This window comes from Pleuronectes platessa, chromosome 2 (genome assembly GCF_947347685.1).
Source record: "Pleuronectes platessa chromosome 2, fPlePla1.1, whole genome shotgun sequence".
NCBI lineage: Eukaryota > Metazoa > Chordata > Actinopteri > Pleuronectiformes > Pleuronectidae > Pleuronectes > Pleuronectes platessa.
This window is the reverse complement of record NC_070627.1, coordinates 8,931,937-8,954,019: the sequence shown is the minus strand read 5'-3', so window position 1 is coordinate 8,954,019 and position 22,083 is coordinate 8,931,937. Positions and strand designations below refer to the sequence as shown.

The following is a 22,083-nucleotide window of genomic DNA, read 5'->3' as shown; positions in this document are numbered from 1 at the left end:
AAAATGTCCAAATATCAGCCTTGGCATCGCCCCCGCCAAAATCCAGACATCAGTTGAGCTCTAGTCTTGTGCAGGGAATAAAGTCACACTCACTCTGTGTTTAAGCCTCTCACATCTTTGTTATATTAACCAGTCTGGCCACGTGTGTTTGTTAGTAAATGTGAGTCCCTCTCTGTGAAACTGCCCTCTCCATATTTATAAAGAGTCAAACACAGTGACCGCCGGCACATCGGGCAAAGCAAGACAGCACAGTTCAGCAAGAGACGTTCAGGTCAGATCCATTTTCAGATTTTCCTCCCCTAAAGAACTCAGGCTCTTCGTCTACAAACGGTTTCTGAACGATCAGAGTCTGAACTGGTCTGGCTTTCCCGAGGGGGAGCCCCACGAGCTGCTAAAGGGCTCAACCTCAACTACTGGATTTTCTTCTCTTGTGCAACTCATGCATATTAATGTTAGCTAACCTGCTGTTAACGATATTTTGAATAAGTCCGGCAAGTGATACCAGCACTTTGTCTATTGCACTCATTGCCATGGAGCTTGTCACAGCAATCACGGCTCACGTGGGTTTATGGTATTTTTTGGGGGGCTATTGTGTGATTACACGTCACTTCCACTGGGCTTCACAACCCCTCGCTGAGAAAAAGAAGGAACGTTATAGATGTATCCTACAGAGTATTTGTTTCGGTACAAGATGCTGGTGCTCTAGTGTGACACCTAGTGGCAGAGACAAGCACACATGTAATCTTTAAAAGATAATTATTTAAAAGACTTGCATCAATAGCGTAGAAGTACTGACATATTTATTCTTTAAATGTGGTAAATTGTTTGGCATTGAAAGTGTGTGCACATGTGGCCCAAACACACACACACAATAATTGTTTTGTGCAACTGGCATTTCTCACAAAAACTCGACACACATTATATTTCTGTGTCTGGAGGTATTCTACTGTCCACATGAATCGGTAATCCTAAATCTGACTTGATGAAATCATTACATCCAATTTTCTTTGGCTATTATTATACCTCATTTATAAAAGCTCTGTCACTAACCAAATTCTGGGGCTTTAATTTCCAACTCAATTAGATTAGAGTGAAGTGTGACTGAGTACTTGAAACTTTTTGAGTAGCGGACTTCAGGCGTTTCTGGCTGCGCCCGATTCCTCCCTGGTATGTGTGTGATATAGGAAAAATACCATATACCTTAAATACTTATTTGTTTTTTCTCCTCAGGACTGACTTTTTAAAGCCTCGTCTTCCACCTTCTGCTTGAATTCATTTTTAAAGCTTTCAAAAAAAAAAAAATCCTCCAATTATTCGAGTCTCCTTCGGACGCTTTTGCAAAAAGCTGCACTCTACAATTTGTCTGACGTCTCAAGGTTTCCAATGTTCTTTTTCACTGATAAAAATAACAGAATATGGTGGTTATTCTAAGAAGATTTCCCATCCTGGAAATGTTTCATAGACTGGGCAAAGACACTGGTCAAAGAATTCCCAAAGCAGGAGAGACACATACACAAACACTCTGTTTCAACTGGCCTGATTGGGCCTTTAAATCAATCTGCCAGGTTAATGATAAGGACAACGCTGGAGGTAAACACTGCACTATATGAGCAGCCACTGGTTTTCGACTTCAAATCACAGAGAACTACTTTGCTCAATTGCAGAGTCAATAGTGTTTACCTGACTCAAGCTACAAATCATCTTGATTGTGTTACTTCTTCGCTGAGTTCAAATCATCTTGTCATGAATACAAACACCATCTTCCTGTAAACAGTTACTGGAAAACGAAAATTAGTTCACATCATTGGTTGATTTCTGGAGAATTTGCTCAGATTTTGGTTTTTCTTACAGGATAATATCCTCAAATCCCCTCAACAGATCTCTGACGCACAGGGGGGTAGAGACGAGCTTTGAAAGCCCACACCGTTCGCCTCTCTGAATCGAGAGTGCTGCCGCTTCAACATAAAAGTGTCTGGCTTTAAGAACCGCGCCAGCTGAATAACACCCTGCCACGCTTTGTTCTGTGGGATACTTCCACCTGCTCCAAAAGCAATCCGTCCTTTCACTATTGATTAGTGACTGCCAAAATTGGTGAGCGGGACAGCACGCAGGACTTCTGAATGGAGTTCACCGAGAGGATAAACATAGAGAATGTTCTAAGTATAAAAAAGTGATGGAACAACCATAAAGAACCGACTTTTGGAGTAATAGAAATTGATCTGTTAACTATGTGTCATGCAGAACTTGAAAATGAAATCTCAATAAAAATATTTACTGACAAAGATGTTGGTTGGAACTATTTTACATTACATTAGTACTTAGACGGTGCCACCCCTTACCCGCACGCTATAGAGATTTTGTTGTTGTTGTGAATCGGTCTGAGCAGAGACCCTCCTGTGTTTGAAATGTAGATTCCAGAGAAAGTACTGATACAAATGTTTGGACATACTCCGGGGTACATATTGAAAAAAACAACTTCACATTTTGGTTCTAAAAAGCTCAGCTCTGTTACAAAGTGGATTTTGTGAAGTCTACTGGTCAGTGTTCAGAAATATAGCATTTAAGTTCAAAACATCAATTTCTCCTCATTTTAAACACCTTTCCTCTTGTAACTCTAACTAAAAAACACCTCCTGGTTGTACACCTCCACCAATCAGTCGAGTTACAGGAAATGTGGCCACCATCTCTGCCTCTGTTCCTGTGTTATGAGCATGTGCAAATCATTGTAAAGAGCTGCAAATATAAAATCTGGGCTCCTTCATCAACAGTGGGCATAATCTAGGGTTATTGTAGAATATGTATTGATGGTGTTGAATGTGAAAGATCAGTTTGCGTTCCTGTGCAGACAGCTGCTAAATTATGAGTCTCACAGATGGAATGAATTCCCAATAAGCCGTAATTCTACAACACCACAAACACAGACAGCAGCAGCTTTAGATTCACTTCATGCTGGAACCCACCCCTCATTTTAAAAAGGCTTAATAACACACACAAACACAAAATAATGACAAAATCATATCATCTGTCTCCTTAAATTCTTCATCTCTGCAGATTAAATACTTGAATGTGCACTGGACAGTGGGAGGAAAAATGATAAAGAGCCATTCTTGAGTTCTTATGGACTTAGATATGTCTTATGAAGATGATCTAACTCAATTTTACAACGGTGTTCATATCAGGCATGCGTATCCGTGCGCGCTTCTTCGAGTCACTTTATTAAATCTGGTGAAGATAGTTTTCCATCAGTCACGAACAGAGTAGTCTCAAATGGAATAAAACCATTGTCCTTAATACCCATCATTAAAATTCACACTGCATACAGCGGAGCAGACACAAGGAATTAGACTTTTTGGAGAGTGTGGGAGCTTTTATGTGATTAAATTACCATTCATACTTTTTCTATCTGGTGCTTTTAGGCGTCTGAACGGTTGTCTGCATAAACAGGCTGCCTGATTCAATAGAGATGTGTTTTCTTTATGTTTTCATTATTTATTCAGAGAAAGGTTTTTTTAGAGACTTGATATACTTTCACAGTCACGTTGCCACTTAAAGTTTTCAATTGGGTTTAGGGCTAAAAGCTAAGAGCTATTGGGTTGACCATAATTTCGGTGTCTGCAGAGAGTTGCATACGTTTTGGTCACGCGTACATGGTTTTATTTGTACTAAAACGAGGTTTGCATCTTCCTGGAACCTGGAGCATGCGCCGTCGAGTCACAGAGTCAGCGTGGTCACAGATTTTGGGCTGCACACGGAGTCCACGTAGGGGTCCGTGCTTTCGCTAGAGGAAATGGGTGGATGACAACTTTTATGTCTTGCAGACCATAGCGGACCCCTTAAGCGCTAACCCTAACTCTAACCCTAAATGATGAATGACAACATTGAATTGATTTTATGCTAGTGTGACATTGATGCTATCTCTGCAGATGGGAAGGTATTCTCCTTTTAATGCTTGTTTCTTTGAGTATCAGAGATTTAAGGTAAAATATTGGTGGAGCTGAGGGAAAGTAAAATCCCTTGCAATGTCACATTTCAAGGTTTCAAACTTAGGTTGAAGAGTGCTTGAGTTCAGGATGGCAATCATTTCTCTTTGTAATGACACATTAAATAAAACTTTGTTGGGCCCTACGGTGATTCGAATCCGTCAAACACAGCCGACATATATCTCCTCTGCAGCATGGTTTACAAAAACAGCTCACCTTCAGGAAAATGAGCTGAAGCGTTCTCCACTGAGACATTGAAGACAGTCATAAAGCTTCCCAAGCTCCAGACTGATCAGCATACTCTTTATAACTCTCATGCCTCAAAACCAAGACGGCAGTGGACGTCTAGATTGATGGGGCTGGTTTGTGTAGTTGAGGCGGGGAGATTTTTGTCAAAAAGTTGGTTCAGATGTCCAATAATTCACATCTAAACAGGCCGACCCACCACTTCTCTCCGTTCTCCTGTAAGCCGGTGATTTGTGACACTCCCCATGTTTGTCAGTTTATACCCAAGTGGGCTGTAGTTTGTCTGAGCTCAGACTTCTTGTTGTCTCAGTCATGAATTAGATTGGTTCTGTCCTTTTCAGTTAATCCTTCCGGAGATCATGTTCATCTTTTAATGACAGAAGTCAACATTCACTTGAACAACTGAAGATAACAGGGAGGAGGCGTGTTTAGCTTCGCAGACTTTAGAGAGTTCAATCAATGCTCTCCATCAGAGCCTTGTAATCGACTGGCACGTTCAGTGAATGGATGCATCACAAAGCAGTCGACAGATATTAGATTGTACATCCATCTGCTGCCACATGTTTGGAAAACAAATACACCGGTAACAGTGACACAGTCGACTGCTCAGAGGCACATCAGCACTCTGGAGATATGTAAATGATTAATCAGGACCGCTTCAAGGTCAGGCCATTTACATTTAACATGGCCATTGGCAAAAAAACTACAACAATTTCCCAAAGCCTTAACCTCTGTCACAGCTCAGCATGCAATCAGGTGAGTCGAGCGAAGACAGAAAATATAATGCACACGTGCTGACAGACTGACGCATTGGGGGGTATTGAGAGGCTACATCCTCCCACACTCTTGAAATGCATCCTCAGAATCGGGAATCCAATGAAAAAAAAAAAAAAAAAAGACGGATATGAAGCGATAGATGAATAACTAAACCCCCCCATAGTACTAGGTGCCAGGCAACAGATGCTGATAACTGCCTCAGATTAGGTCCTAGGTTGTCGCCCGCTCCTGCCAAGACTCTGATACTATATTTACTGCCCCCTCTCTCCATCCGTCCTCTGATCATGGCTGTGCCACGGCGGTGTGTCATCTCCGCATTATGTTTGGCAGCTATGATGGTGCGACAGGTGTGAAATGGAGATGAAATAGACAGCCTGAATGAACTTTTCACTTAAGCAGGGAATGATGCTACAGAAGTGAGAGAGAGTGCAGTTTGCAGTATATTCATTCATGTTAGATTGGAGCCCATGATATATCGAGGGTTATAGTTTGTAGGGACTTTTTGAAACACGTTCTTCTGATGGGATCTGGGACAGTTTCCATACAGCTGAACAGACCCCATCTGAGCAAATCATATACTTTTACCAAAATATCCTTTATTCACTTTCAAGCAGTTATTTAAAAAAAAAGGTACCTTTTCATGATATCCCCTCTTGTGCTGAGCTAAATTCTAAAGTTCTGTTGAGACTTGGATTCAGGACTTCTTTTGAAAAACTGTGTTTTTGATGTGACAAAACATCTCCCCAGTCAGCAGATTTGTAGAACTGACTATAACAAATAAATTGTTTCACATATTGATAAAAAACACATAATTGGCTTGTAACAGAGCGAGTATGTCTTTTGGTGTTTTCTGAGACGCATCTTAAAAATAACGATATGGATCAATGTTTTAACTTTGCATTGATGATGCCGCCTCATCAATCACTGAATCCTTGTGTTGATCTAGATCGTTTGAACTGTTAGACCCCCACTAAGTAAATAACTAGCACTCACTAGGGTGCATACCTCCACCAAGGCCAAACAGTGCCCTTATTAAACCACCTTTTAATGGACTAGATACAGATTTTTATTTGTATCTGCACCAAAGTGCACACACTCATAAATATCATTCCCCTTGATATGCCTGATTGCTTTTATGGAGATCCATAAATTATTCTCTGTGAAATCAAGGATAATGTTGAAAAACAATGTTAAATCTCGCAGTGTTGAAGACAATGAAAACAAATAATCTAACTTAATGGGTTATTTTTGGGTCATGCCCCAACCTTCCACAAAATGTCATGAAAAACCTCTTGAGAAGTCCTGCTGACAAACAAACACACTAGATAAAAAACATAAACCCTTTACATAAGTAACAACTGCAGGTAATCATAAGAGAGAAAAAATATCTGGTGGTATTAAATTATTGTTTTATACACTTATTGGATAATATAATCAACAGTACATCAGATTTTATAACATGATTCAAAGTATTCCCCTCGATCTGGAGTAGTAGGGGGGAGACACTCTTCTGTAGTACCTCCAATCAGTAGTTTTACAAACTTTCTTGATTGACAGGCCAAAGATGAGCAAATCAATCTGGGCTGTAACATTTTAAATCACTCACCTCCATTGCTCATTTTTTAGGATTAAAACAAAACTCAACAGAGTAAATAGTTTGGAAAACGGGAGACAAGGAACCAGGACACGGATTCTCCGCAGCAGCTGTGCAGTCAGCAGCCTGAGCAGAGCGGCTTCTTAATTGAAGAGCCTGAAATAGAGACTCTCTATTAGGGCTTCAGAGGCTCCCCACACCAGCGGCCTATCACTGTATTCCCCTCCAGATAGCACGGTGAGAGATAAAAGGGAAACGATTATTAAATTGTGCGCGCGTGTGTTAGTGTGTGTGTTGTGTGTTGTGTGTTGTGTGTTTAGCGCTGACACAGGGAGGTTTGTTTTGTAAATTCAAGTCAAACTATCACACCAAAATCTTCCAGCAGCAGAATGACAGTGTTATTTAACTGATCGTCATCCCTGAGGAGGCTGATCATTGGTGCTTGAGTGGAATGACCTTAATTTCCAACATGAGATGCTTCCAGAAATAGCTAAAGTTCTGTATTGTCCATCACAGTCCCTTCTGTTCTCCATCCATGTATTAGACCACTGTTCACGTTCACTTGAGTTGTGTGAGCATTGCGCTCTACTGGCAGATATGACGTATTACAGCAAGAGCTCCAGCTTGCATTTGAGGCGGCCTTGAATTTTCAGGGTTACAGCAAAGTGAATACATCAGATTTTGCATCTGGAGCTGAATGCCTCACAGCCGACCACAACAACAACAGCAACAACTACAACAGCAGCTGTATCCTCCCTATTGAGTTTCACCTGCACAGGCAACTTTCTCTGCTAATAAGACACAAGAGTTTCAGAAAGTCTGTCTTGGAAACCCTAGATAAATACAAGGTTTGTTCATTTAAAAGTTCTAACTGTTCCTCATCTGAAAGCTGTTTTGAAGCCGGATGTTATATTAGCTCGTCTAGATTCTGGTAAACATTTCCATTTCCCAGCTGATCTCAGAAACATTCTGACATTTCGACCACTTCCTCTGGTAAGCCCTGAGTCTTATTGTAGCTCTGCGGACTCTTCCAGTGACAGTGCCACCAGATGGCAGTCAATAATACTGTAATCCCACAAATCCAGGAATCAATGCAAGGGATGTTTTTCCTGGAATTATTAATATTGCTGGAATAATTCGTATAAATGGTAAGCAGATGGTTTGTGTGGTGACATTTAAAACATTTAATATGTCTTTTTATTTCAGACTAATATGTTTATCCTGTGTAATGCCCCACACAGATTTTATATTATAGTTTTGAATACTATTTATTGGTAGATATTTAGATTGGTGCGGTATGTTTATGTTGCTGGAGCCAGAATACATGTTCATCTGTGTTGCACTGAGAGTGGCAGAGACTATCCTAGTACCTTTACTCGAGTACTGTCTTCAAGTATAGCTTCAAGGTTCCTTTATATTCAGATCATGTGACTTTTTATTTTGAATTCACTTCATATTAGAAGCAAAACATGTCCTTTAACCACATTGTTCATCCTTATCAGTCCGTTAGGCAGTGTTACTAATGCTACTTATGGTAAATCTGCACTTTCCTCCATCGCTCTCAGGTTGATCCATCTAGCCAAAAAAGCTTTTTACACATTTGTGTTTATGTACAAACAGTTTTTTACTTACTCCGGTATTCTTCCTGTGCTACTGCACTTTACTTTGAAACATTTCTATAAACCACTACAGTGAAAGGAGTATATAATCTACATAATCGGAATATAAATATTTATATATAATTATTATATTGCCTGTTTCTTTCTCTTGTCCACTTCATTCTGACCTGCCTGTTGCTGTAACAACTGCATTACTCTGGTGTGTGGATCATAAAGTTTGATATTGTATTACCCTATCGTGTTTTTATTTCTAACTATCGTCTCTACTTGTACAATCCCATCATAAATTGTACTTTATAATGTCGCCCAGTTAAAAACCTTCGATATAAAGTATATAAAGTAGTGAGAACAGCCTGGAGAGAGTCTCTACGTGTCTGAGGCAGATTCTTTAAGAGGCTGGATCTCCTCAAACACTAAACAAAGAAATCCAACCAAAATCCAAGATGTGGAACCACGCTGCCCCCGCCCCTTTCCCCCCAATACTCCCCTGTCATTGGTCGACGCTCTGAGCTCGTCATTGCCCATTGGCTGCACGCGGCCGTCGGTCAGAGCGGCGCTGTGGCCCGGGCTGTGTTCCGCTGCGTCGGAATCGGAATCGGACGCAGATCAGAGAGAAACTAAAATCTTCTGACAGGAGAGAAAAGTTCATGGTGGAGTTTCTGAGGAGCGCGGAGGAGCACATGAAGGTAAGAGGAGGCCACAGACGCTCCGGGCGTCGGTGGAGCGAAGTTAGACAACAAAGTTTCTTCACTTTCACCGACACAAGGAGAGAAAAGAACATGCAGCCGAGCTCAAGTCGTCAACAGGCCAAACCGATTTTTTTTGTATCTCATCTTCCTTCCATCTGAAGACAAGTTCAGGTGGTTTGTTCAAGCAAATTACACATTAATACTAAAGATGCGTCATTTGAAGACGAGACACAGACATGTCATCTCCTCCACTCACACTCCGTTAAACCCTCTAATCTCCGTAATAATCCTGATTTATTTATGTTTTTACTGAGCAGGATCACTTCTCCTGTATGTTTTCAAACAACTTTCTTTAATACAGTCGTGCGGCTTGTTTCTGAGTCAGTAGGCACTAGTCAGGCAGCAGAGCGAGCGGCCAAGTGGCTTACACACAGAAATTGGTTTGTCCAACAAATCCAATTTAACATCCAGACATGCAGCATCTGTTCAGATCCTGCTGATGAGGAGGAGGAGGAGGAGGAGGAGGTTAAGCAAAGCTCTTAGCATCTACTTCCCCTCCGCTCACCTCAGGCTCAAACTCAGAGGTGCAGAGAAGGTTTCACAGTCGGTGACACTATATTCGTTTTATTATTCTCGCTGGAAGAGGGCGATGACAGTTTCTTGCACTGGAAAAGTCTGTCGCTGATGCAGGGACGAGGTCATTTGCTTGGGAGAACCCTTGAGCCAAAGTATGTAAAGTGATCATAATTTAGTTATTAATTAAATTTAATCCTAATCTAAATTTTCCCTAACTTGATAACCTGTGATTCAACAGGAGCAGTTGATCTATGATCGAATCAAGTTGAAAAATCAAGCAGCTTCACATCAATTTGGAGTCTTGTTGTCTTCCAGCTTGGTGATGACAGTTTCATGCCCTGGAAAAAGTTTGTGTCTGCTTCGGCGACAAGGGGAGAAGTTCAACAACCTTAAGATGATCCTATTTGGTCATAAATCATCATAATCTGATATTCTCTTAACTTTTTCCTGTGATCCAACATGAGCACTTGAACGTTAACCAATCATTTAAAATGCAGCAGCAACTTACAAACCTGGAGCATCTTTCAAAGCACATGCTTTTGGAGTGGACGCTGCTGTGCTGTGTGTTTTTAATGAGTTTACCGTGTTGCAGAGGAGGCACATGGCTCACCAGGCTTAAAACAAACATGGATAAAAAGGATTACGGACACAGGGAGTTTGAGGTGGTGAAGTCGTTAGTACGTGTGGGAATATTTGTATTTCCCATGCTGCTCCTGCGTGTTTGTATACCCTCGTGATTACCAGCACTAACTCGAGGGGGGGATTAGGTGAAATAATATGAAAATGATGAGGATCTAAACAAGCTGCGACGACAGACTCCTGTTGGGTTCGGACATTTCTCATCACACTGCGTGCACTCTTCTCGCCGTGATTACGGTGGCCTGTGAAATTAGCAGGCGAGCCTGTAAACCCAAACCATGGGAGGTGTGTATGTTGTAGTTTAATTGGCATTTTACTCCTGTGGTTAAACCGCAGACCCTGAGTGCTGGTGAAGGCACAGCTCAAACGCTGTGTGCTCTCTTTGTGAGGGGATTAGGCTGTAGATGCAGATCACCAGGGTCACGGATCAGTCCTCCTCTCACTTCTCTATACTGAGCTGCAATGGTGACACCGTTTATACTGCAAACACAGTTTATCTGCAAGGTTCTACTCTCAAAGTTATTTAAGATGCCTGGGAAATATTGCAGCTCAAATATGAAAGGCCGATGGCTCCTGTCTCTCATTATGCAACCAGTGCTTGGAGAGAGCAGCCCACCCCCGTCCTGATGACTTCATGATGTGGAAAGTTGTGGCTGCCACAGGCTGCTCAAAGCACGGCCTGTTGGACGCACGCTAGTTCAGGTGTGGATCCCAGTCTAGTAAACAGCAGAGAGGGAGACGCAAGTATATCAAAAGGAAAAATAATATTCCAGCGAGTCAAGCTCGAGTAAGTTTCTGTCATTAAACACTCAGCCGGTGTTCATCCGTCAAACGCAAGATGGGTCTCATCTGGAATAAAAGGATGCTGCTTGGTGTAAAAACACCAACAGCTTTGATCGCATTTCAAGGGGGGGGCCCGCATGTGTTCACTTGGCCAGATTGCGGTGGGATATTTGAGGTGTGGGCACCACAGGGCTTGTCAGCAGTACCAACACAGCTGTGAGATTAGAGTGCAGAGACACTACAAAGAGACCACATCACATTTCCAACATGGACCAACTGTCAGGGCACGCAATGAACGGACCATACTGAGGCAAAACAAAACAAAGTCATTTTATATTTAACATTTCAAAGTTAAGTTAGTCGGCCTCAAATATTTGTGCTGGAAAATTATGATCCCTTGATTTTAATTAAATGTAAAATATAGACCTCAACACTCACAAAATACTTTTTACTATTTTCTGTAATACTAAAGGCTCATATTCTGCGTTATTGTCAACTACATCCAAAGTTGATAGTTTGGTTATTTTCATATGAAGAGAAAACAAATTCTAAAGTAGAGCATATACTTCAGAGAGTCCCCTTAAATTCAATCAAGCCACACCAGTCACACTCATAGATATCAATTACCTAAATATGTCTTGTCCCATGTCCCATCCTTCCATTAAGAATGAAGAAATCCGTAGTTATTGTGTGATCCTCCTGTCAATCAATAAACAAACTCGCTGACGGTGAAGACCTAACCTCCCTGGTGGTGTTAATAAGTCCCTCCCATGTTAATAAGCGCTTATCCACATATAAAGCTCATAAATCAGTGGGTTATATCAGATAGATCAGAAGTGTTTTTCTGGGGGTCTGATTTGGGGAGGAATGGGAAACATGGCTTTGTTTCAAGATGAAATTACATTAAAAAAAATCATAATTGCGCGAAAACACAAGAACCAGTGCCAATTATTTCTTCAGTGATTCCCTCTTTTGGTGATGTAAAATAAATTAAGTGCAGGTGAAGTACTCTTCTGAACATGAAACTGCTACTCATGCGATTTTGCATCTGTTTAGCGAAATAAGACCTAAAAATCAATTTGTCAACCATCTTTCATCTTCTGTCCTCACAGCCCAAGCTGAATATGGAAAGTTTGAGCAAGCCGGAGTTGCTGATGCTTTTCAGCATCCTGGAGGGAGAGCTGGAGGCCCGGGACCTGGTGATCGATGCCCTGAAGGTAAAGAAAATCTGTCATTCCGCCGGCTTGAAAAGTTCTGCAGGCTTGACAAGTGGCCGTTTGAAAAGCTGTTAGCTGGGTCATGGAGAACAGCAGCTGTGGTCAGGTTGAAGGTTAATGACAGTTCCAATAAAATTCATTAGTGACACATTATCACAACAGGGAGTAAGAAGAAAGTGTAAGAAGAAACTACTCAAACAACTCTGACAAAACTTGTGATTAACATGGACAGCTCCTAATGTTGGTCACACAAAGTAGGGCAGTGGTCTCCTGTGTACAGGTCGTAGATATGTTCTTGTACAACCAAACTATCACTCGCTGGATCCTTTCCAGTTTCATAAGGAGTAAAGTACACGAGTAGGCTTTCAGGACTGATCCTTTAATACTAGATTTAGGTTTAATAATTTTTATCATTCCGTACCTTATAGAGTCAAAAAGATGTTTGGCCAAATCGAAAAGATTTAATATCCTGCAAATATGAGCTTTTTGTGCTTAAAAAGCTACTATTTGTATTTTGAATATATAGTGTAATTATATATTGTTGTAATTGGACCTAAATTACAGAAAGAACTGGCATCAAAATGTGGAAATAAAATTGGTTGAAACAATTAAGATTAACCAATGTTACTGTGTCCTGTTACTCACCCTAGTGAACCTGAATAAAACCCAATTAGAAAAGGAAATCATTTAGAGTGTACACTCACGCACACACACACAGTACCAGCAAATAGCCACTAGTTCAAACCCTAGGTTGTCTTAATGTGGCAGGATTAGTGCTCCATTTCAATTAAAGGATTGTCAGGCTATTTCCCCTCACTGTATACTTTGTGTTGCAGTGTCCTGCAGGCCCACATACTTAAGCTCTAAGTGACGATTCACATGGCCTCAAAGAAGGTGTTTCATTTCATGAACAGAGCTATATTCTTTCTCCAGTTAAATTGTCTCTGTTGAGCCATTCATAAAATACGAACTAAAGAGAAGCACTGAACAAAGTAAAGTTGTAGCATTTCTATTAAAGTTAGTCCTACCTTTCTGAAACATTCATACAAAGCTGCAAACTTTACTCTCAGTATAAATACTTGAGTTTTACAGCTGTTTAGCTCCTGGGATGTACTTCACTTTCCCGGCATAAAACGCACCATTGAAAGGACAAACCAGACATCAGCCGTCTAAGAGACCTCTGATGAATGTTCGTGTGTTGTGTCTAGACCACATTCCTACATCTCTCCCGGGACCTGGCCATCTAAGGCAAGAAGAATTACAGCACGCTGGGTGCCTGATGACTCAATGTGAGCGAGAGTAGGAGTGAACAAATAAACATTGGCCTTAACTGGAGCTTGAGGGGAACATGGCTGTGCCTCTTTCATGGCTCTACCAGGACAAACTGTTAACCCATTCAAGTAGGGGAGTGAATCAGGGCTGCAGTGTTTACCCGGACGGTGCTTTAAATGAGCGTATAACCACTGACCTGTAGGAAATTAACCGCAGAGCGTGAGTGAAAACTGATCTCCTCTCTGAAGGACTCATACCTCAGTGCTTTTAAGGAATGAACGATGGGGGGATTTGCAGTCTCGCCTTCATGTGTAAGTAGACGGTTATCAGGAAGACATCCCTTCGTAATTCCTGTGTATGTGACCATGCTAGCTGCTAAGATTCTATGGATGGCAAGGACGTTGGCCAGTGGGTGCACTGCATATCTGAACAATGACAGGGTGGTTTGCCATATGAGGCATTCATTGTCCCTGGAGGATGAAGCTTATTGACTTCAGGGATCTCCTGACCTTTCTTTTAGCACCCCCTGCAGGTTAAAACGTGCATCAGGTTAAGTATATCAACAGCTAACAGCTAGTTTGGCACAAACATTTGTTGAGATAGTTATAGTCCCCAGAGGATGTATTCTACTGAAATCCCCTAATGTTTCCTTTAGCCCCAAAATGTGGTTCACATCTGTGGTCTTGTGAGAAATTTCTCTGCAACAATTGAAAAAAGAAGGGTCATGAAATCTGATTCAGGCAAATATAACTTACTTTGATCCCTTTTCAAATATGACAAAGTCTGAATTTGTCATAAACTTGGGTTTATGACCAAACATCTGTAAAACTAATGTCTCATCACTCTTCTGTGCTTGATTTTCTTCCAATGACCAAACGTTAGCATATTAACATGCTAACTTAATAGAATGACCACAATGAATATCATATCTGCAATATATTGACTTGTTGGCACCGTCACTGTGAGTATGTTAGCACGCTGATGTTAGCATTTTAAGTGCACTGCTGTGTCTAAGTACGGCCGAACAGAGCTGCTAGCGTGACAAACTATAGGATTGTTGGACCTACAGTAATTGGAGAAGTAAGTCCAGTCATGTTGCTCACTAGCTGACGTGTCATCGCTTCACCCAGTGTCACACAAGAAGTGTTTGACTTAACCACAAATCACCATGGTGATAACACCCTACAACCATTCCTCACATGAGGAAGTGTTCAATTCTTTCTTTGTGATCCAGCTTATTATATAAATCTGACAAGTGTCATGTGTCGTCTGCTTAAAAAGTGTGACTTTCTTGAGTCAGTGATTTTCTGCAGGATGAAGTGTAGGCACAGGATGTGAGGTAATGATGTGTGTTTTCTATGGGTCGCTATAATTAATTGTGCAAAACTATCAGTGGCATTCTAACCATCCGCTGCATTTTTCCTCTTGTGACTCACTTGTGCAGCTGCTCACGCTGTGGCTTTTAAAAGGAAGTTAAGTCTCTGGCAATGCTCGTGTTTGGCATAGAAAGTCCTGCAGGGATCCAGTAGTCTCTTTGCTTTGGGATAAGAATATGTGTCTTTACTTAAAGTTCAAAGGGGGCTCAAATATGGAAATGAGCCTTTCATTAAATATTAAGTTCACATGGCTCCAAAAGAACAAGCATTCAAAAAAAGGGGTTTACCTTGTGGTCTTTGTTAATGTTGAGCGCTGGAAAACCAAAAATAGCTCTGTGTCTGGCTCGTAGATGCATCAACTGATAGTATTCTGCCGGGATTCACAGCATTTCGCCCACAGATCATGAGGATAGATAGTATTTTTCAGATGTCCTTTGTAGATCATTTTTAATTTCAGCCTATTTGATATCTGCATGAGCAGCTGTGAAACATAGAGGACTCTGGGGTAAGAAGTTCATACATCACCCTGCCTCGGTTTTATACAGATTGTGGCGCCAACATTGCATGACTGAGAGTTACCAGGCATGTGTCAGCAGAAGATAAGCTGGATTGAAACCAGTGCAGTCATGGCACAAAGATGGCTTCCCAAGCAAAAACCTGCAGGTTGCCAAGAACTGTAGTCGACAGACAAAAGCATGAATAATAGAGGTACTGTACAAAACAGCCCTGTGCTGAGTGTTTATGGGTATTGTTTGTGTACAACAAGATGTAATGAATAGCGCTGGTAGATTTGGGCGTTAAGTATTAAGTAACCAAAAAATGTGTTTCCTGTAATCCCTCCATTCACTTCCTTCAGCAGTGGAGGAGTGATGCAGAGGCAAACAGCGTCTCTTTGTGTTGTGGACAAGCACATGTGTCTGTGGACTGAGGGGCTGGGGAGGGAGGGGGGGCAGGGTCTGCATTATGAGTGAACTTGTGGAATCGGGGTCCTGTTAATTAGGTGAAAGAATGAAAATGTAAAGGCCAATAATCCAGTTAAGGAAACAAGTGCAGACTGGATTAATAGGAAAACAATTGAGAACATTTTGTAATTTTTTCTCCCTACATTTCCGAAGACTCTCCCCTGCATGAACCAAGACTGCGAAATCAAGTTTTTTTTGCCCACCACTGCAGCAGTGACAGTCTGGCAGAATCTATATCCTTGAGCAACTTTTGTGGAGAATGGAAACTCTGGTCTAAGCTTATTTAAACAGTGAATGTAAAGTGACACATCAGAGCAGAGTGTCACTGTTGGGAAGAGGAACGAGCTGTAGGCCAATTTTGTAGACACATGTCTCTTGACTTCAAAATTAGATTTCAACCTTTTTAGCAAAAAAAAAAAAATTTAAAAAATGTAATAATCCTTACAAATTGATGGACAGCATGCAATGCAGCTCAAGGTATTCGCACAGGACAAGGATTTAGGGCCACATTCACGAGATTATCGGAATTGCACACCAAACTGTTGCAGAGGTGTCGAGTGTTGGCGTTGCTTTAAATGTAGCGCCCATATTTTAGAGGCATTTTTTAAATCTCATGGGCACCTTGTGTTTTCCTGTTTTGCCCCTTCATGCCGTCTGATCCGCCTTCAGTGGACTGGAATTAATAACAGCAGCAAAGCCTTGCAGCCTTGCCAGTCTCTCTTTGTTCCAGATGAGCCAACACTAAAGATGCAGAACAATGATAATCAAGAAGCCTGTAAACTCTAATGGATTGTGTGAAGTTTGACTTTCTGTCTGAAGTCCTCCATCGTCTCTCACCTCCCTTTTAAAAAGTTTTTTAAATTACAGTTTTAAATTAGTTTTACAGAGGCCTATAGATCTGAGGTGAGAACAATTGTAAATGCTTGTACGTTTTATTTCTCGTGTTCCGGGAATACACTGAGCAGATTTGTACCTTATGAAGTGCATCGGATATCGGCCACGTTGTGACTGATCCACATTAACCTAGAATGTCTCTCAGTAGAGCCATACCTCTGCCAAGGCCCAGCAGTCCCCTTAAATTCAATCAAGCTGCACCAAATTGGACACACTAAAAGACTATCAGTCCCCTAAATACACAGCAAATTCCTTGTATGGGTAAACCTACTCAGCAATAAACCCAGATTGTGATTCGGATATCCAGTCATACAAAACTGTTTCAATGAGCTCTTTACAGTGAGGTATATAAATCATAAATCAAACTTTGGAAAAAATTAAGAACTGGTATCCAATCAATATGATCAGAATTGGTATTGGAAGATGAAATAGATCAATGGTCATGGTTCTGGTGAAATGGCTGATTATTGCTCTGCAGGCTCACCCACTCTCCTGACAACTCTTTGAACTTCTAGAATAATCTGAGTATCAGTCGTCAAGAGTTCTGTCCTTGCACCTGCCCTAGAGGATACTGTTCTCTCTAATCTTTTGATCCTCTTTTGTTTCAACCTCAATAAGACCAATGGCAGCTCTGCCTCAGCCCCCCTCTTCTATCTTCTCTCTATCTTCTCTCTCGATGTGCTGAACCTGAAATGCCGTGCTGCCATTATCCCTCCTCTGTCATGAGTTAAACAGAACAGGTCTGCCTTGGCCGAGGCCCAGTCCGAAGCAGCTGTCCTGCTACAGACAGAAACACCATCTGTTGCTCATCCCTCTAGCGAGGGTTAGGGTTATGCATTTCCTATTTTACCACTTTTCTTCATCTCCTGCTCATGTACCGTTCTATAATTGTGTTGACCGCAGTTTCCTGTTTCCTCTTTAAATTGGACAGAAACAACCGCAGCGTGTTAAATCATATCTGCCAGAGATTAGATTTAGGAAGTAATGTCATAGTTATTTAAGGTAGATAACAAGGGTTAGATTTAATCATTTCTTTATATGTTTATATATATATATATAGAAACTTTGAGTACCATTATTTATTGTGCAATAGTTTTCAAGTTGCGCCAGAGGGTACATCAAGAGAACACAAGTTCAGGTCTACAGATCTGCTGCATTCTTCAAAGCACTAATTTGACCGAAATGATAATGTCACCATGCTAATACGCTAATGTTATGGCGATCCATCCAATGGTCATCAAGGCATTTCACTCGCAACAACAAATGTGAACCTCATGCTGGATCAAAAGTCAGTGGATCTCCAGAGTATTAAAATTCATCCTCTGGGGAATGTGAATATCTGCACCATATTTAATGTCACAATATGTTCAATAGTTTCAATAAATGCTGAGACTCAGATATGTGATCCAAGAGATCACTCACATCCAACAAAGGTTAGAAACTGAGGCAGTTTATGCCCATTTCTGTGTTCCATCTCACTCCTCTCCTCATCTCCTCAGGCCCAGCGTAAAGAGCTGTTCATCCAGGAGCGCTACGGCAGGTACAACCTCAGCGACCCCTTCCTGGCCCTGCAGCGAGACAGCCAGGCCGTAGGGGGTCAGAGCAAGGACTGTTCTCCCCCTGCCTCCAACCCGCTGGTGGTTCTCAAACTGGTGGTGAGCCACTGCAGGAGGATGCAAGAGAAGATGTTGGCCCAGCTGGCTGCAGCGGAGAGCAGGCACAGATTGGTGAGTCTGGATGAGAGCTTCTTCTTTAGATGAGGCAGAAATGAGCTGGTTCCTTGTGCTGATTAAAAAAAAAAAATGGTAATCGTGCAAAACAGAAGTTGGCCTGAGTAGAAGAAACTGTTAAACAAAAACATATGTGGAGGAGGAGGTAGCCAGATAAGTGTAATGTTACAACAGCTGTATGGACATTATTTCTAAAAAGATATTCTATATGAAACACTGATGTATGTCTTCCAGGAAAAGCAGTAACAAAGTTAACAGTATTATGTCCGGTAACAAACATGAACAAGAAAATAAAGAAAGCTTGCATTTTGATGTCGCATTTGGAGTTTTTCTGTGGTTTCATGTGAGCATGAGGCGAGTGTGAGAACATTCCTTTAATTTTTGATGGTGAGGAAACACACAAGTCATTGTCTCCTGATCTCATAGTGGATCTTAACGCATCACACAAAAATGTGTCATACTGGCCAGGATAAAAGTAGAAGGTCAGCGTGGTGTTTTAAAATGTGGTAAAAAACAAATCAATAGATTAATTTAGGGCTTTTGCTATTGAATTTAAAATTTACATCACGTTTGAACATAATGCATCTTTTAGCATTGAACAAAGACAAAGATCCAATGAGCTGTTCTTGGCCCCAAAACAGACCAAACTTAATGGAGATAATGTCATTTTTGACTCTCTGGCCCCCCACTGTGTTTATTTCAGGTCATTGCAGATCTGGAGGAGGAAAAGAGGAGGCACGCTGAGGACACAGCCGAGGGAGATGATGTCACCTACATCCTGGAGAAGGAGAGGGAGCGCTTACAACAGCAGGTGCCCTCTAATTAAAATAAACATGGGGGGTGCTGTATAAGTCTGATAGGAGTTGATTTGAGCTTTGCAGTGTTTGACAAGTTTGTCTATGGTGCATCTTGTCTCCGTCCTTTCAGCTGGAGTTTGAGCGTAGTCAGGTCCGGCGGTTGGAAAAAGAACAGCGGCGAATTGCTGACCAGCTCGAAGAAGAACGAGCACAGCACAAACAGCTCTCCTGCGCTTTGGCCAAAGAGTGCAAGTGGGCGAGTTCCAGAGCTCTGGAGGAGGGTCACCGGCAGACTGAGCTGAGCCGTAAACTCGACAAGGTATTAACATTCTGAAAGTTTGACAGTTTATTTAACTTTCTTACTCTTAGAACATTTTCCCTCTGTAGTGCTTAATGCTTCAAATTTTTGGCTTTGTCAGATTTGCCTCTCTTTGTTGAGTTAAAGTTTTCTCATTCAGGAAAAGGAGGCATGTCACGCCTTGGAAAAAGAGCTGGAGGATGAGAGGAGGCGAACGCTTCGGATGGAAGCGCGAGTCGAGGAGCAGCTGGCTGAGTTTGACACGGAGAGAGAGCAACTCCGTTCACGCTTAAAGAAAGAGGAGGCTCACTGTCAAAAGCTACAACAGCAGGTGTGAACACTTTGATATGTTTGTCACTCTGCTGACAGCAGGGGGGGGGGGCACTATCACTACATCTGATACATTTCTGTTTGAAAACGATCTCTCTCCTCATTTTGTGATCAGGTAGAGGAGCTGAAGAGGAACCTGGAGGAGGTGAACATGGTGACAGACGCAGCCCAAGTGGAGGAAGAGGAGAAGGAGTGGGCCACCAAAGTTCCTCCAGGAAAAACCACAGTAGACACTATCGAGGTCGAGGACATTGAGGAAGACAGAAACCAGCCCGTGCAACCAAAGGTCAACGGTCATCATTGTCCAGCGGAGACCAACGGGCACCACGGCCCAAACAACGTTCTCTCAGAGACGATGTGCCAAGAGAACGGGAACGAAATCCCTCCAGTTCATCAGAACCAGACGTCAGTCTCCCCCTCCGCTCTGCCTCCTTCCTCCCCCTGCGCCTCACCTGTTCTTGCCAAACATCCAGCAGGCAGCCCCAGTCCTGGTAGCTACCAGTCTCCCTACCAGGCCGGGATCAACCAGCGCTTCCATGCTGCTCGTCACAAGTTCCAGGGTACGATTGACCCAGAACCTCAGTCCCAGGCCGTGCCGCCGGCTCCTCCTCTCTCGCCAAAGGAACTCCCCACTGTGACCAGCACCTCCTCCCCGGAGGTCAGCCCAGTTAAGCAGATGGCCCGCAGCACAGTCACCCAGGTCCTGTCTCGCTTTACCACTGTCCAGCAGAATGCCGCACCGAAGCTCGCGGCACCAAACAACTCGCCCTTTGGTACAGACTACCGCAGCCTGGCAGCGCCCTTGTCTCCCGTCATTGGAAGGGCAGCGGGGGCTCTTCCCCAGGGGATCAGATCCCCCATCATCCCCAGGGCGGACAGGGGCAATCCTCCACCCATCCCCCCTAAGAAGCCCGGCCTGGCACAGGCCCCTCCGTCCCCGGCGACGGTTCCCAGGTCTTCCAGCCATTTTTCCGACAGCCCCCTCTCAGGCAGCTGTGGCCTCACCTCCGGTCAGGAGGGAGTCAAAGAACTGGACATTGTGGTTTCATCCAATTAAGTGATCACAATGAATTTGTCAGCTGCTGCTCTGCTCGTGACATCACAGTTTGATCCACATCTCATAATTGAGATTGAGACATTGTTTTGCATGAGACAGGATTTATATCCTGTGTTTATTTGAATAAAGGTCCCCTCAAACACTGTTACGTTATTTGTATTTATTAGAATTTTTTATCATATGAGTTAAGGCACTCGTTAAGGTATTGGTTAAGGAGCTGATGCTAATGTGCAGCTACAGCTGACAGTTTTAGTTTTCAAATGTGCCAACACCATATGCTGGTGGTTACAGCTTCCTGCTACAGTCTTTTTTAATGGTGTGTTACTTCCAAAGAAAACAACTTATTAACTAACAATGTGTTATTTCTTTCCCTCATTACTTTGTGTAAGTATATATGTGGATTTTAATTACAACAAATAATCATCATAAATACTCCTTGGACCAATGTATGCTATATAGTCTTGTTTCATTGTACAGTAATTTTTATAAAAGTGTATAGTTTATTTTATTATTGTTCCTTAGTTTATCATGTATAATAGTTTTATACAGCAGATATTCTGATCAGTGTTGTACATCATGTACTATGTTAATGTTGTTAATAATGATAAAGATCATGTAGATTACATGCAGTCACCATTAGTTAGTGATGGGTCTTTTATTGGTAATATTCAGAGAGCAGGGTGGCTGATTGATGATATAATGATATAATGTTGCTACTTTGAACAATTAAACCATAACACATGAGATCGAAAATAGCCGAGCTTTTTTAACAATTATTCACTTTTCAATTTTCACTTCAATGTCTGCAGATATTTTATGTTGCTGTTGTACAATATGTTTAAGATGCTGATGTCTTGCCTTTGTCATTTATAAAGAAAAACACTGCAAATACCATATAGTCCATTGTGGCTCTGATTTTTACCATGACACTACAATGTTTATTATCAGAATGACAGATTTAATAAATTAGTCCCAAAGTTTGTCATCATTCATGTAATTACTACTTAATATGGCAGAAACTTGGACTATGGGCTATGGGCAGAGAAGGTCTCTGGTTCGTCTCTGGTTCGTCTCTGGTTCGACTCCACGGAGAGACAACAAAAGACGAACCTGGATTGATCTGTCCAAAAATCCAAGAGTCTCCCTAGCCTGTCTAGTGCCCCTGAGCAAGGCACCTTACTCCCCCAACATCTGCTCCCCGAGCGCTGTACATGGCTGCTCACTGCTCTGTGTGTACTGCACCAGAT

General features: G+C 42.0%; 1 protein-coding gene across 1 annotated transcript; it reads left to right on the top strand.

The window, feature by feature from the left end:
* Nucleotides 1-8,766: 8,766 nt before the first annotated feature.
* LOC128454691 (CTTNBP2 N-terminal-like protein) lies at nt 8,767-21,816 on the top strand. Its single transcript, XM_053438174.1, has 7 exons — nt 8,767-8,902; nt 12,016-12,120; nt 18,124-18,351; nt 19,058-19,165; nt 19,282-19,470; nt 19,610-19,780; nt 19,895-21,816. Exons 1-7 carry the CDS (start codon nt 8,864-8,866, stop codon nt 20,834-20,836), a joined length of 1,782 nt encoding a protein of 593 aa, XP_053294149.1. The 5' UTR covers nt 8,767-8,863; the 3' UTR covers nt 20,837-21,816.
* The last annotated feature ends 267 nt before the right edge of the window (nt 21,817-22,083 follow it).

Coding starts and splice junctions, on each gene's coding strand:
- LOC128454691 (XM_053438174.1), top strand. CDS start 8,864: ATGGTGGAGTTTCTGAGGAGCGCGGAGGAGCACATGAAG. Junction 8,903..12,015: donor GCGCGGAGGAGCACATGAAG/GTAAGAGGAGGC, acceptor CTGTCCTCACAG/CCCAAGCTGAATATGGAAAG. Junction 19,781..19,894: donor GTCAAAAGCTACAACAGCAG/GTGTGAACACTT, acceptor TTTTGTGATCAG/GTAGAGGAGCTGAAGAGGAA.